At 44.7% G+C, this 17,173-nt stretch overlaps 1 protein-coding gene across 1 annotated transcript in view; it reads left to right on the top strand.

The window, feature by feature from the left end:
- Positions 1–17,173, top strand: part of eif3ea (eukaryotic translation initiation factor 3, subunit E, a) — a 57,818-nt gene that overhangs the window by 17,537 nt on the left and 23,108 nt on the right. Inside the window, exons 5-6 of the mRNA NM_001141695.1 lie at positions 11,214–11,318; positions 17,009–17,134. Of these exons, the coding sequence (NP_001135167.1) occupies positions 11,214–11,318; positions 17,009–17,134 (231 nt within the window). The remainder of the gene's footprint in view (positions 1–11,213; positions 11,319–17,008; positions 17,135–17,173) is intronic.

Here is a 17,173-nt window from a genome sequence, read left to right as displayed (position 1 = left end):
CATTCTCCAACATACTCTTCCCCTGCCCCCACCACCCAACGGTTATTTATCATTACTACAGTTTGTACTACAGTCAGTGTGTGTATTGAACATAAATACATGGAACAATTTAAAAGATTTTACTGACTTAGTTCATATAAGTACATTGACATAAATAAATTGGGTCCTAATCTATGGATTTCATTGACTGGTAATTAGAGGTCGACCGATTATGATTATTCAATGCCGATACCGGTTATTGGAGGACCAAAAAAAGCCGATACCGATTAATCAGCTTCTTTTTTTAAATTGTATTTATTTATTTGTAATAATGACAATTACAACAATACTGAATGAACACTTAACTTAATATAATACATAACTACTATCAATTTAGCCTCAAATAAATAATGAAACATGTTTAAATAATGCAGAAACAAAGTGTTGGAGAAGAAAGTAAAAGTGCAATATGTGCCATGTAAAAAAGCTAACATTTAAGTTCCTTGCTCAGAACATGAGAACACATGAAAGCTGGTGGTTCCTTTTAACATGAGTCTTCAATATTCCCAGGTAAGAAGTTTTAGGTTGTCGTTATTATAGGACTAGTTCTCTCTCTATACGATTTGTATTTCATATACCTTTGACTATTGGATGTTTTTATAGGCACTTTAGTATTGCCAGTGTGACAGTATAGCTTCCGTCCCTCTCCTCGCTCCTACCTGGGCTCGAACCAGGAACACATCAACAACAGCCACCCATGTTGAACAAGGGGAACAACTACTTCAAGTCTCAGAGTGAGTGACGTTTGAAACGCTATTAGCGCGCACCCACTTACTAGCTAGCCATTTCACATGGGTTACACCAGCCTAATCTCGGGAGTTGATAGGCTTGAAGTCATAAACAGCGCAATGCTTGAAGAATTGCGAAGAGCCGCTGGCAAAACACACGAAGGTGCTGTTTGAATGAATGCTTACGAGCCTGCTGCTGCCTACCATCGCTCAGTCAGACTGCTCTATCAAATATCAAATCATAGACTTAATTATAACATAATATAAAACAGAAATATGAGCCTTTGGTCATTAATATGGTCGAATCCGGAGTTTCTTAATCATCATTTAGAAAATGAAACGTTTATTATTATTTCAGTGAAATACGGAACCGTTCCCTATTTTTATCTAACGGGTGGCATCCCCAAGTCTAAATATTCCTGTTACATTGCACAACCTTCAATGTTATGTCATAATTATGTACAATTCTGGCAAATTAATTACGGCCTTTGCTAGGAATAAATGGACTTCACACAGTCCGCAATGAGCCAGGCGGCCCAAACTGCTGTATATACCCTGACTGCTTGCACGGAACGCTAGAGAAGTTACACAAATTCATGTTAGCAGGCAATATTAACTAAATATGCAGGTTTAAAAATAGATACTTGTGTATTGATTTTAAAGGCATTGATGTTTATGGTTAGGTGCAACGACAGCGCTTTTTTTTTTGCAAATGCGCTTGTTAAATCATCACCCGTTTGTCGAAGTAGGCTGTGATTCGATGAGAAATTAACAGGCACCGCATTGATTATATGCCACGCAGGACACGCTAGATAAACTAGTAATATCGTCAACCATGTGTAGTTAACTAGTGATTATGTTAAGATTGATAGTTTTTTATAAGATAAGTTTAATGCTAGCTAGCAACTTACCTTGGCTTCTTGCTGCCCTCGCGTAACAGGTAGTCAGCCTGCCATGCAGGCTCCTCGTGGAGTGCAATGTAAGGCAGGTGGTTAGAGCGTTGGACTAGTAACCGGAAGGTTGCAAAAACGAATCCCCCCCTGAACAAGGCAGTTAACCCCCGTTCCTAGGCCGTCATTGAAAATAAGAATGTGTTTTTAATCTGACTTGCCTAGTTAAATGAAGGCGTTAAAAAAATTTTTTTTAAAAAGCTCCAAATCGGTGGCCAAAAATACAGACTACGAAAACTTGAAATCGGCCCTTCCGATTATTCGGTCGACCTCTACTGGTAATACAGATACCTTGAATAGGGTAGGGGAGTGTTGTCCCGTTCCAATTCAATGGCTGTGCGAAGTTGCTGGATATTGGCTTGAACTGGAACACGCTTTACATTTCGTTCCAGAGCATCCCAAACATGCTCAATGGGTGATATGTCTGGAAGAACTGGGTCATTTCCAGCTTCCAGGAATTGTGTACAGATTCTTGCAACATGGGGCTGTGCATTATCATGCTGAACCATGAGGTGATGGCAGGGGGTGAATGGCACGACAATGGGCCTCAAGATCTCGTCACAGTGTCTCCTGTGCATTGCAATTGCTATCGATCGAATTGGGGCACAATGTTGACATTCGCAAACCGCTCGCCCATATGACGGTATACACGTGGTCTGTGGTTGAGGCCGGTTGGACAACCTGACGAATCAAATCAATTTGTCACATGCGCTGAATACATCAGGTGCAGACCTTAGTGAAATGCTTTCTTAACCTCTTACATCTAGACGTTCCGCTAGCGGAACACCTGCTCCAATATCCAATGATAGGCGTGGCGCGAATTACAAATTCCTCAAATACAAAAACGTAAATTTTTCAAACGTGACTATTTCACAGCATTTTAAAGACAAGACTCTCCTTTATCTAACCACACTGTCCGATTTCAAAAAGGCTTTACAGCGAAAGCAAAACATTAGATTATGTCAGCAGAGTACCCAGCCAGAAATAATCAGACACCCATTTTTCAAGCTAGCATATAATGTCACAAAAAACAAAACCACAGCTAAATGCAGCACTAACCTTTTGATCTTCATCAGATGACACACCTAGGACATTATGTAATACAATACATGCATGTTTTGTTCAATCAAGTTCATATTTATATCAAAAACCAGCTTTTTACATTAGCATGTGACGTTCAGAACTAGCATACCCCCCGCAAACCTCCGGTGAATTTACTAAATTACTCACGATAAACGTTCACAAAAAACATAATTATTTTAAGAATTATAGATACAGAACTCCTTTGTGCAATCGAGGTGTCCGATTTTAAAATAGCTTTTCGGTGAAAGCACATTTTGCAATATTCTGAGTAGATAGCCCAGCCATCACGGCTAGTTATTTAGACACCCACCAAGTTTAGCCCCGACCAAACTCCGATTTACTATTAGAAAAGTTTCATTACCTTTGGTGTTCTTCGTCAGAATGCACTCCCAGGACTGCTACTTCAATAACAAATGTTGGTTTGGTTCAAAATAATCCATAGTTATATCCAAATAGCGGCGTTTTGTTCGTGCGTTCAAGACACTATCCGAAGTGTAAATAAGGGTCACGAGCATGGCACATTTCGTGACAAAAGATTTCTAAATATTCCATTACTGTACTTCGAAGCATGTCAACCGCTGTTTAAAATACATTTTTATGCCACTTTTCTCGTAAAAAAGCGATAAAATTCCGACCGGGAGTCTGCGTTTAGGTAAAAAGACGAAAGAAAACAAAGCATGGGGTCGACTCGGGCATGCGCCTGAGTCTCACAGTACTGTGACCAGCCACTATCCAAACGCGCTACTTTTTTTCAGCCAGAGCCTGCAAAGCCACGATTCAGCTTTTTGCCACCTTCTGAGAGCCCATGGGAGCCGTAGGAAGTGTCACATAACGCAGAGATCCCCTGTAATGGATAGAGATAATCAAGAAGGGCAAGAAATTGTCAGACAGGGCACTTCCTGCATGGAATCTTCTCAGGTTTTGGCCTGCCAAATGAGTTCTGTTATACTCACAGACACCATTCAAACAGTTTTAGAAACTTTGGAGTGTTTTCTATCCAAAGCTAATAATTATATGCATATTCTAGTTTCTGGGCAGGAGTAATAATCAGATTAAATCGGGTATGTTTTTTTATCCGGCTGTGAAAATACTGCCCCCTAGCCATAACAGGTTAAAAGCCTTTAACCAACAATGCAGATTTTAGAAAAATAATTCGGTGATAACTAAAAATAAAAATAAAGTAACAAATAATAACAGTAGCGAGGCTATATACAAGGAGTACCGGTTAGTCGAGGTAATATGTGCATGTAGGTGGAGTTAGTGACAATGCATAGATAATAGCAGAGTAGCAGCAGTGTGTAGTCGGGAGGTGGACAATGCAAATAGTTTGGGTATCCCGTTGATGAGCTATTCAGGAGTTTCCTGGCTTGGCGGTATAAGCTTTTGGACCTAGACTTGGTGCTCCTGTACTGCTTGCCATGCGGTAGTAGAGAACAGTCTGACTAGAGTGGCTGGAGTATTTGACCATTTTTAGGGCCTTCCTCTGACACAACCTGTTATAGATGTCCTGGATGGCAGGAAGCTTGGCTTCAGTGATGTACTGGGCCGTCCATACCACCCTCTAGTGCCTTGCGGTCGGAGGCCGAGCAGTTGCCATACCAGGCAGTGATGCAACCAGTCAGGATGCTCTCGATGGCGCAGCTGTAAAACCTTTTGAGGATCTGAGGACCCGTGCTATGTCAATCGCCTGAGGGGGAATAGGCGTTGTCTTAACGACTGTCTTGGTGTGTTTGGACCATGATAGTTTGTTGAAGTGGACACCAAGGAACTTGAAGCTCTCAACCTGCTCCTCTACAGCCTCGTCGATGAGAATGGGGGTGTACTCGGTCCTCCTTTTCCTGTAGTCCACAATCATCTCCTTTGTCTTGATCACGTTGAGGGAGAGTTCGTTGTCCTGGCACCACACGGCCAGGTCTCTGACCTCCATGTAGGCTGTCTCATCGTTGTCGGTGATCAGGCCTACCACTGTTGTCATCGGCAAACTTAATGATGGTGTTAGGGTTGTGCCTGGCCATGCAGTTATGAGTGTATAGGAGGGGACTGAGCACGCACCCCTGAAGCGCCCCCGTGTTGAGGATCAGTGTGGCGGATGTGTTACCCACCCTTACCACCTGGGGACGGCCCGTCAGGAAGTCCAGGATCCAGTTGCAGAGGGAGGTGTTTAGTCCCAAGGTCTTAGCTTAGTGATGAGCTTTTGAGGGAACTATGGTGGTCTGCTTGAAACATGTTGGTATCACAGACTTGAAAATTACAGGTTGAAAATTTCACACTTTCCAGTTGGTCAGCGCATGCTCGGAGTACAAGTCCTGGTTAATCCGGCTGGCCCTGCGGACTTGTGAATACATTGGCTACAGAGAGCGTGATCACACAGTTGTCCGGAACAGCTGATGCTCTCATGCATGCTTCAGTGTTGCTTGCCTCGACGCGAGCATGAAAGTAATTTAGCTCGCCTGGTAGGCTTGTGTGACAAAGCAGCTCGTGGCTGTGCTTTCCTTTAGTCTGTAATATTTTTGCAAGCCCTGCCACATCCGAGCGTCTGTGTAGTATGATTCGATATTAGTCCTGTATTGCCTGTTTGATGGCTCGTCGGAGGGCATAGCAGGATTTCTTAAGCTTCCGGGTTAGAGTCCTGCTCCTTGAAAGCGGCAGCTCTACCTTTTAGCTCAGTACGGATGTTGCCTGTAATCCATGGCTTCTGGTTGGGGTATGTACGTACGGTCACCATGGGGATGATGTCACCGATGCACTTATTGATGAAGCCAGTGACTGATGTGCTGTACTCCTCAATGCCAGCCAAAGAATCCTCGAACATACTCCAGTCTGTGCTTGCAAAAAAAAAGTCCCGTAGCTTAGCATCCGCGTCATCTGACCACTTCCCGTATTGACGGAGTCAGTAGTACTTCCTGCTTTGTTTATTGCTTTTAAGCAGGAATCAGGAGGATAGAATTATGGTCAGATTTGCCAAATGGAGGACGAGCGAAAGCTTTGTGCGTGTCTGTGTGGCGTAAAGGTGGTCTAGATTACTTTATTTTTCCCCCTCTGGTTGCACATTTAACATGCTGGTGGAAATTAGGTTAAATGGATTTAAGTTTCCCTGCATTAAAGTCCATGGCCACTAAGAGCGCCGCCTGAGTTTTATTCTTTCCTCATTGCCGTATACAGCTCATGGAGTGCGGTCTTAGTGCTGTCATCGGTTTGCTGTCATAAGTAGACAGCTACGAAGAATTCAGTTGACTCTCTTGGTATATAGTGTGGTCTACAGTTTATGAGATACTCTACCTCAGGCGAGCAAAACCTCGAGTCTTTTCACCAGCTGTTTACAAATATACATAGACCGTTATCCCTTGTCCTAACAGAGGCGGCTGTTCTATCCTGCCGATAAAGCGTAAAACCCGCCAGCTGTATGTTATTCATGTCATTGTTCAGCCACGACTTGGTGAATCAACAGAAGATATTACAGTTTAATGTCCCGTTGGTAGGATATACGCGCTCGTAGTTTGTTTATTTTATTATCCAATGATTGTACGTTAGCTAATAGGACCGATGGTAAAGGCAGATTACCCACTTGCCGTCGGATCCTTTCAAGACACCCCGACCTACGTCCCCCGACATCTTTCTCCTGCGAATGACGGGGATGAGGGCTTTGTCCGGGCGTCTGTAGTAAATGGCACGCTCCCCAAAACTAGACATGTGGCATTGTGACAACTGCATATTTTAGTGGACTTTTATTGTCCCCAGCACAAGGTGCACCTGTGTAATCATGCTGTTTAATCAGATTCTTGATATGCCACACCTGTCAGGTGGATGGATTATCTTGGCAATTTAGAAATGCTCACTAACAGGGATGTAAACACGTGTGCACAATTTGAGAAGGATGCTTTTTGTTCTTATGGAAAATGTCTGGAATCTTCTTCAGCTCATGAAACATGGGCCCAACAGTTTACATGATAATTTTTGTTCAGTTTATTGTTACTGTACACATGTTGTCACATTCACTTTTTTTCTTTAATATATTTTATTTTGACCTGCACTGCAGCATAAGATTTTCACCTTACCCTGAGATTACATCTGCGTCCCTGTACATGTGACTAATAAACTCAATCTAACTCTAGCAGGCTTGTAACTGTGTGTGCTTGTTGCACATGGTTAGCCGAACTCTTCATTGAGACAATGTTGAAACATCAATCCATGGGAGAGTCGGCGCCACATTTTAATTTCTGCCGAGTTGTTGTAAATTCTGCAGGCTATGTTGTGAAATAGGCTTTTAGAAGTGCCGTCTTTATCTTGGTCTGCTTATCAATGCATGTGCCCCTTTTCCACATTCCGGTCCCTCTTTTTCTCTCTGTGGAACTGTTTGTTGCGTTGTGGCCGTTGAGAATTTCACTGTTTAACTCATGGGTACAAATGCTGTCCATTACTGAATGTGTAAATTGATAGGTTTTTACTTTTTTGACAAGTCAGTTTTGTCCCTCAAATGATGGGGATGATTACTCTTTGTGAGAGGGAGTGTATCTGATTTCATTGTTCCTCAATTAGTGGCTCAGACACTAGATTGAGGATAAATGGAGTTGGCATTGCGTTAGCCTGCCCCGGAGCAGTTTAGTTCTGAAGGTGTTGTATTTATAGAAATTTACTTGGCTTAAAGGTGAGCCACTTTCGTGGTACCAGTTATCCCAAGTTGAAGTCAGACCAAAGTTGACTCCTCATACCTTATTCGTAGTATAGGGCTCAGGTCGGTTGTTGAAGGCTTTTCCCGATTAGCCACAGGTGACAATGTACATGTCAAAGTAAATAGGCCTACATGTGGTAATGTAGCATTCCCTATGGGATTTTGACATGGAGCTACTTGTACATACAATTCCACACTTAAATTGCTCAAGGGCACTACAGCAGGCAACGGTATCTAGGATGATACCAGCAAACCTCTGGTTGACCGTGCACTCCTCACCATATTTTCCCATCTGAGCAGGGATTCGGACTGGAAACCCTCCCACTTCTGTAACTGGTCTAGGCAGAAGCTAATGGGGATCCATAATAAATACAGATACAAACTGCTAGGCTACCTGCTGACCCCATTGATCAGTGATGGTAATCAAACAGAATGGGCTCTGAAATCGAAGATGATTCTAGAATTGCCCTCCTTACTCCAGCCACTCTGTCATTGACTGGATATAACACCATGGATCTCATCTCGGAACATAATTTACATTTAAGTCATTTAGCAGACGCTCTTATCCAGAGCGACTTACAAAATGGTGCATTCACCTTATGATATCCAGTGGAACAACCACTTTACAATAGTGCATCTAAATATTTTAAGGGGGGGTTAGAAGGATTACTTTATCCTATCCTAGGTATTCCTTAAAGAGGTGGGGTTTCAGGTGTCTCCGGAAGGTGGTGATTGACTCCGCTGTCCTGGCGTCGTGAGGGAGCTTGTTCCACCATTGGGGTGCCAGAGCAGCGAACAGTTTTGACTGGGCTGAGCGGGAACTGTGCTTCCTCAGAGGTAGGGGGGCCAGCAGGCCAGTGGTGGATGAACGCAGTGCCCTTGTTTGGGTGTAGGGCCTGATCAGAGCCTGAAGGTATGGAGGTGCCGTTCCCTTCACAGCTCCGTAGGCAATCACCATGGTCTTGTAGCGGATGCGAGCTTCAACTGGAAGCCAGTGGAGAGAGCGGAGGAGCGGGGTGACGTGAGAGAACTTGGGAAGGTTGAACACCAGACGGGCTGCGGCGTTCTGGATGAGTTGTAGGGGTTTAATGGCACAGGCAGGGAGCCCAGCCAACAGCGAGTTGCAGTAATCCAGACGGGAGATGACAAGTGCCTGGATTAGGACCTGCGCCGCTTCCTGTGTGAGGCAGGGTCGTACTCTGCGAATGTTGTAGAGCATGAACCTACAGGATCGGGTCACCGCCTTGATGTTAGTGGAGAACGACAGGGTGTTGTCCAGGATCACGCCAAGGTTCTTAGCACTCTGGGAGGAGGACACAAGGGAGTTGTCAACCGTGATGGCGAGATCATGGAACGGGCAGTCCTTCCCCGGGAGGAAGAGCAGCTCCGTCTTGCCGAGGTTCAGCTTGAGCTGGTGATCCGTCATCCACACTGATATGTCTGACAGACATGCAGAGATGCGATTCGCCGCCTGGTTATCAGAAGGGGGAAAGGAGAAGATTAATTGTGTGTCGTCTGCATAGCAATGATAGGAGAGACCATGTGAGGATATGACAGAGCCAAGTGACTTGGTGTATAGCGAGAATAGGAGAGGGCCTAGAACAGAGCCCTGGGGGACACCAGTGGTGAGAGCGCATGGTGTGGAGACAGATTCTCGCCACGCCACCTGGTAGGAGCGACCTGTCAGGTAGGACGCAATCCAAGCGTGGGCCGCGCCGGAGATGCCCAACTCGGAGAGGGTGGAGAGGAGGATCTGATGGTTCACAGTATCAAAGGCAGCAGATAGGTCTAGAAGTATGAGAGCAGAGGAGAGAGAGTTAGCTTTAGCAGTGCGGAGAGCCTCCGTGACACAGAAGAGCAGTCTCAGTTGAATGCCCAGTCTTGAAACCTGACTGATTAGGATCAAGAAGGTCATTCTGAGAGAGATGGCAGGAGAGCTGGCCAAGGACGGCACGTTCAAGAGTTTTGGAGAGAAAAGAAAGAAGGGATACTGGTCTGTAGTTGTTGACATCGGAGGGATCGAGTGTAGGTTTTTTCAGAAGGGGTGCAACTCTCGCTCTCTTGAAGACGGAAGGGACGTAGCCAGCGGTCAAGGATGAGTTGATGAGCGAGGTGAGGAAGGGGAGAAGGTCTCCGGAAATGGTCTGGAGAAGAGAGGAGGGGATAGGGTCAAGTGGGCAGGTTGTTGGGCGGCCGGCCGTCACAAGACACGAGATTTCATCTGGAGAGAGAGGGGAGAAAGAGGTCAAAGCACAGGGTAGGGCAGTGTGAGCAGGACCAGCAGTGTCGTTTGACTTAGCAAACGAGGATCGGATATCGTCAACCTTCTTTTCAAAATGGTTGACGAAGTCATCCGCAGAGAGGGAGGAGGGGGGGGATTCAGGAGGGAGGAGAAGGTAGCAAAGAGCTTCCTAGGGTTAGAGGCAGATGCTTGGAATTTAGAGTGGTAGAAAGTGGCTTTAGCAGCAGAGACAGAAGAGGAGAATGTAGAGAGGAGTGAGTGAAAGGATGCCAGGTCCGCAGGGAGGCGAGTTTTCCTCCATTTCCGCTCGGCTGCCCGGAGCCCTGTTCTGTGAGCTCGTAGTGAGTCGTCGAGCCACGGAGCAGGAGGGGAGGACCGAGCCGGCCTGGAGGATAGGGGACAGAGAAAATCAAAGGATGCAGAGAGGGAGGAGAGGAGGGTTGAGGAGGCAGAATCAGGAGATAGGTTGGAGAAGGTTTGAGCAGAGGGAAGAGATGATAGGATGGAAGAGGAGAGAGTAGCGGGAGAGAGCGAAGGTTGGGACGGCGCAATACCATCCGAGTAGGGGCAGAGTGAGAAGTGTTGGATGAGAGCGAGAGGGAAATGGATACAAGGTAGTGGTCGGAGATTTGGAGGGGAGTTGCAATGAGATTAGTGGAAGAACAGCATCTAGTAAAGATGAGGTCAAGCGTATTGCCTGCCTTGTGAGTAGGGGGGAAGGTGAGAGGGTGAGGTCGAAAGAGGAGAGGAGTGGAGAGAAGGAGGCAGAGAGGAATGAGTCGAAGGTAGACGTGGGGAGGTTAAAGTCACCCAGAACTGTGAGAGGTGAGCCATCCTCAGGAAAGGAACTTATCAAGGCGTCAAGCTCATTGATGAACTCTCCAAGGGAACCTGGAGGGCGATAAATGATAAGGATGTTAAGCTTGAAAGGGCTGGTAACTGTGACAGCATGGAATTCAAATGAGGAGATAGACAGATGGGTCAGGGGAGAAAGAGAGAATGTCCACTTGGGAGAGATGAATATTCCAGTGCCACCACCCCGCTGGCTCGATGCTCTAGGGGTATGCGAGAACACGTGGGCAGACGAAGAGAGAGCAGTAGGAGTAGCAGTGTAATCTGTGGTAATCCATGTTTCCGTCAGCGCCAGGAAGTCTAGGGACTGGAGGGTAGCATAGGCTGAGATGAACTCAGCCTTGTTGGCTGCAGACCGGCAGTTCCAGAGGCTGCCGGAGACCTGGAACTCCACGTGGGTCGTGCGCGCTGGGACCACCAGGTTGGAGTGGCAGCGGCCACGCGGTGTGAAGCGTTTGTATGGCCTGTGCAGAGAGGAGAGAACAGGGATAGACAGACACATAGTTGACAAGCTACAGAAGTAATCTGTAATAATCTTACATGAGGCTTGCGAGAAAGCTGACAATATTGTCATCAAATAAATAATTGCTTGTGTCTATGCTCTGAATAGTTATCGAGCGAAACCATTGATCAGCCTTTTTCTCTTCCAGTTCCGTCAGGAGTACCTGGACACTCTGTACCGATATGCCAAGTTCCAGTACGAGTGTGGAAACTACTCTGGGGCTGCCGAGTACCTCTACTTCTTCCGTGTCCTGGTAAGTCAAGTAGCCCTCATTTCAGTGTACTCTTAACAAATATCAAACTGGCAACCTTGGATACTAGATGTTCACAGCAAGTTAATAGATCTAGAGACTTTTATTTTATTAGGATCATTATGGATTTGTACCCTTGCAACTTCATCAGTAGTTTTCAGAATGAAAACTGGACCACTCAAAAGTTGCCACTATTGGGCAGTGCTTTATATTAGCAATCTCTTTAAGGGCAAACGGTTAGACGATGATTGAAGCTTCATTAAGAAGTATTAGTTTCTCAGGAACGACTCCCATTTTGTGCATTAATCACTGTCGTTATGTGATTTTTTCCAGCAGTGCACAGTGCCAAACTCCATCAATTATGAGCAGTATACATCCACTTAACATTGCATTTTTTTTTAGAAATTAGACACTTTTTGTTGAAGTATACTTTTTTGGCTCAATGTGTTTTGTTATGAAAAATGGATTTTCCTACTTCACTGCTCGGTTGTTTGGCCAGGGTTCTTTAATTTTTCAAAGGACTAGCACAAGAGGAAGGAACACCCTCAGTAATTGCATGTGAAAAGCTGCCGTCATTCTCTCCATTCAATTCTCCACACGTCTTCAGTATTAGGATGAGCTGATATTGAAGGACAAGGGTAGGTTAATAAAAATGTTTTTTGTTTTTTTTACTGTGCCAAGTGTTCAGCAGCAGACTTCATAATCTGTCTTTAGTCATCTCGTGGGGGGGGGCTGCGGTGAACAACTTATTGATTTGAAGCCAGGTGGCTCCTTGTCAGGCATCAGAGTGCTTATGAGTTACGTAACATGTTCTGGTGGTCTTAGAGAAAGTCATATATGCACTCAAATAAAGAATCAACTGTCACTGAGAGAACAGGTTTACTAAACAAAGAACTAGCCAACCACTTAGCCTATACATTTGCAAAGTCCGTTCATTTAGTCCTATCTTGTTTGAATTAATCAAATTAGGGATGTACGTTTTAAGGTTTGTTGCCAATTTAATTCCACTAAATTATGCAATTTAACAGACTGAGCGTGACCGGTCAAATGTATTTTCAGTTAACCATTAACATCCCTAGTTTTGAATGTTGCAAATTATTCCATTGCGTTTCTCGGCCTGTACTGCTAACATTCGAGACTCATGGAGGAGGGCTTGGATTAAATCATTTTCAGCAGCAGTGAAATACTTTGGAAATCAGATAATAGCAAAGAGGGTTGGGGCGGGGGGTAATTACAGTTCACTGAATGTACTGGCAGTATTCTCGTTACACATGCGTACTTCTTATTTCCTCTATAAACAAAGGGATCATTGCTCTTGTGTTTGTGGCTTCTCTCCCGCTGCCCTCAGAAATCAGTGAAAGATGAACTACACAGAGAATGGCCAAGGTGCAGTAGGACTGTGTGCACTGCTGTATATAGTTGGAAACCTCTTAGGCCTAGAGGGGTGGTAACCTGACTGAGAGGGTAGCCTAGAAAAGTGTTTTGTGTCACAATAGAGTGGTGTAACACTAGATAAGTCCTGGGAATGGACAGCCTGTGACCTCAGTGGAAGGTGCCACCAGATCTTCAGTGCTGCCTTTTTGTTAGTCACTCTCCAGGACCAGTGGCTTGTAGGTGGGTCTGAATGCTTGGCTGACCTTTCGTGCTATCGTTGACTTTAACGAGTTGAGTCTTCAGAAAGCCTCGGCGTCAAACCTAATTTCCAAACAAAAATAATCTGTTGGCCAATGAGGTTCATTTCTACTGTAGTAGCACCAGACCCAGTGTTAGTGCTTTTGGTTTGAGGTGTGTGTTTATTTTTCTATGGTCACACTGACCATGCACCACCTCTACTATTGTGGGCCTCCTTTCAGAAGCCTATGTTTCTTTTTGGGAAAGTTGTTTGCAAATGTGATTAACAAACGCGCCTATGTTTTTGGTGGTAGATTTTGCCATTGTTACTCAAAAGCCACTGTTTACTATTCCATCTCTACTATCAGTGTCCTGTAATTCCTCCCACCAAACAAGAACAACCAGTGTTTTCCAAGTCTTATTCAATTGTTTTAGTTTTGTTAGCATCTGTCCTTTTTTGAGCTCTGCGGTATAGCAAAGGCTTGTGCCAAAGCCAGTCTCGAAAGAATAAAATCTACATTTTACATGTTCATCAGAATGACAAACTTTACAACCAATTTAATACCATTTTAATTGACATTTGATACTCTCCCTCTGTCGTGAAGATGTCTGTGACTAGTCATGCACGTTGGTGATGCTGGTGGCCTCTCCTGAAAAACAGGCTTTGCAGAGACTTAACAACGAGCCCTATTCTCTGTAAACAGCCTCTTAACCCAAAGCAGTTGGGCTCTTCATTTGATTGATTCTATGTGATGCGCTCACATTTAAGTATGCTAGCGAGAGACATTGAAGACCAGATGATGGTGGCTCTTGATCGAACATGAGCAAAACCCACATCAAAAGCATGCAATTGATGCGCTCCCTCTCCCCACAGTTGTTTATGGTTTTTAGCTCAGTCTAAATAAACCCAAATTGCTCAGTTCTGTTTTTCCCCCCCCCCCCTCCAGCCAGGGCAGGCACTTTTACCAGATAGCTGCTGCCTACTCTTGACAATCCAAAGGCTCACATTTCTTTTTTTTACAAATGCCTAAATGTCTGTCTTTATACTTAATACCAGCCCCCGTATTTCTTTCCCCCCCCATTGTTGTGGACCTCCCATTTTCTCAGACTGCCCCCGTAAGGTAGAGGTGAAGCTCCATAAGTCATCGAACGTGGGAAAGTCAGTCAATTAAACAGAGGAAGCCAGGCTTGTAAAATCCAGGCCTCGGGTTCTGTTACAGTGTGGCGTAGCGCGAAAAGAGCAACTTATTCATATCATCAGTTAATGCAGGTATTGGATGTTGCGAATAAAGATTGAGTGTCCCGACGGCTCTCCAGCACAGTAAATTTATTGTTGCTGGTCAGTCAGTGAATGTGCCCCGTTTCGCCAACCAATGGAAACTAGGTAACTGCTGGAAAAACCCCATGTAGTGAAACTATTGTTGCGTGGCTACTAGTGAATGCCAGGCAGTGTGTAGAAAGCTGCCATAATGACATGGAGGTCTGTTAAACCTAGCAGACAGGGACTTCCAAGGCAGAAAAAAACAACAAACAAACCTCTTTAGATATGAAACTACAACCTTTAAATGGTCAGTGTGGCTGACTTTTCTAAGTTGTAATGCTAATCTTATGTCTAATAAAAAAATTAAAAAAGTAATTTTAAAACAATCCCAAGTTGTTTTATGATTAAAGGACTCCACTCTTGTGAATGAATGGATGGCCTTCTGCTCCTCTTCATGTGTTTTACTTTAGAAGACTATCTTGCCGCTGACATTCCCCACTTATTTTTTTCCTACCAGAATTATTTTCCACCAGTCATCTTTATGTAGCAGTTCATGTAAAAGTTCATGTGTAGCCTAATTAAAGTCTTCATGTAGCCATTCGGGTAACCTAGCGCTTAGAGCGATGGGCCGGTACCCGGAAAGTCGCTCATTCGAATACGCGAGCTGACAAGGTGAAAATCTGTGCCCTTGAGCAAGGCACCATTTGCTCCAGGGGTGCCGTACTGCTATGGCTGACCCTGTAAAACAACACTCGCTGCACCCATCTGTTGTATATGAGAGAGATCTATAGGTAGAATCTGCTTTTCTCAATCACTAAGAGATCCCAGCTGAAATTTGATATTTTTATTTCTGTGGTTTCCTTCTCCACCCATGGATCATTCGTGTCTCAGTCCACAACTCTGGCTGTCTGAAAGAAGGGGTGTGGTGGATTGCGTGTAGGTTTCCTTGGCCTTACAGCAGACACCTGCCCTCACTTCCAGGTTGACTCTTGTCACTGACTGCATTTGTTGTTATCATAAGCTACTGTGGGCCAGAGGTTCCCATGAGCCATAGGGTGGAGGCCAAGCTTTGATTTAAGCAGCCATAGGGTGGCACGCAATTGGTCCAGGTTTGGCCGGTGTAGTCCGTCATTGATCTTAACTGGCTTGCCTAGTTACGTTAAAAAAATGGTATCTCCTGACCTTTTGATGTGTCCCATCAACTGTTTCTTGTTAGCATCATTTCATATCAATGCATTTAGCTTGTGATAATGGAAGAGTTGTACTAAGACTTTATAGCTAGCATGATTCAACAGGATGTTTTCCTTCCGTGTTAATGGTAGATTATCACAATTATATTTTAACATGCTTGAAAAGCTCTAAGACATGCAGTTTGTACAGCAAACCTGAAATGAAGTGTCCTACTGGCAATGTACCAGGCATAGACTTCGGGAAAAACATTTTACCTGGTTTTGAAAAGCTTGATAGCCAATCAGGGACATTTCCTAAGGACCTTAACAGATTTGTCTTTGATGCCCCTTTTTCAATAAAATCAAGCATCCAAACAGTCATTAATCTAGACTAGACGGATTACCCTGGCTCGGAGTAAATTATGAACACCTCCCAGATGGTGTTGAGAAACCCAGGCTGTTGCTGGTCACAGTGCATCTAGGTTTCTGTGGCTGGAGCAGGACATCCGTTGTTGGGGAACTCTAAGTAACAGACATTTTGAGAACTCTGCCTCTACTGCATGCTTCTCCTTGTAGCCTTGTTGATCAATGCTCTGACGTTGTGCAAAACCACCACCAGAAGTAGTAGCTGCATGCGCACTTCATTAAAGTCCCTTCAGAAGGGCAGACGACCAGACAGTTTTCAGGGGATTGACCGGAGGTCAATGCAGAGTCCGAGGAACAGCGATGGGGTTTTCCCTCAACGATGCTACATGTGCCCTGCCCTCCTTCCCTCCATCTACTCTCATATGCGGCTATATCTTCAGTGTTCTTTCCAATTGCAACTATTTTACTGCTAAGTTAATTATCCAAATGAGGACTAAATGTTATTTCAAAGGAGTGATATCTGGACCCGGAGTTGTGAACTCAAGGTACCTTCAACCATTTCCTTTCAGATAGAATTGTGGTATGGTGATGTCACAGACAAGTTGACCTTTGACCTGCTGACCCTGCCCCAGAAACATCACGGTGGTAGCTTGAACTAGGAAGAGCTAAATTAAGTGACACATTCCATTCTTAACTCTAGAGAGGAGGACCAAAGCTGAAATGCATCCCTAGTGTGTTTTGTCTTCCCAAGGCCGTGTGCCACCCTGCATTTATTTTTTTTAATTTTTTTTTAAAGAGTTGCAGCATTAAGTAAATAACAGTAACCAAACGTTTTAGCTCTAGCACATTGTACAGAGAAGCTCACATGTGCTTCAAATGTGCTCCTAGTTACAGTGGTTGTCTGAAAGATCGCAGAACATCTGCAATGGAGCGGTTGCCGTATCACGAAGTGCAGCAAATTAGGTTTTTATAAAAAGCTAAACATTCTTTCATGATCCATTTCTCTTTCTGTCAAGCCCCATTCCCTCAAGATGACATAATTTAATCAGTTTATCCAGTATAAATAAAAGTAACTCCACCGAACAGTTTTGCCTGCCAAAGCCAAGCGGCGGTGGCAACAGCCACTCCTTCACTGCCTGTGTGCGAGCACACTGTTTGTAGGCGGAGGCATTTATCAGGATTAGATCTGCCAGTGCCTGGTCATTTTGCAGGTGGGTTGAGTTATGCTGCAGTGTGAGGTGATGCTGTGTTTCAGGTTCTAACAAGTATGACATGTCTTTTCCCAGGTCCCGGCCACAGACAGGAACGCCCTGAACTCCCTGTGGGGGAAGCTGGCCTCTGAGATCCTGATGCAGAACTGGGAGGCTGCGATGGAAGACCTCACCCGCCTGAGGGAGACTATCGATAACAACGTAAATGCCCCACTTCTCAGAATTTGACACTGCACTTGG

This window comes from Salmo salar, chromosome ssa02 (genome assembly GCF_905237065.1).
Source record: "Salmo salar chromosome ssa02, Ssal_v3.1, whole genome shotgun sequence".
NCBI classification, from domain to species: Eukaryota; Metazoa; Chordata; class Actinopteri; order Salmoniformes; family Salmonidae; genus Salmo; species Salmo salar.
This window is presented reverse-complemented; position numbering and strand designations above follow the sequence as displayed.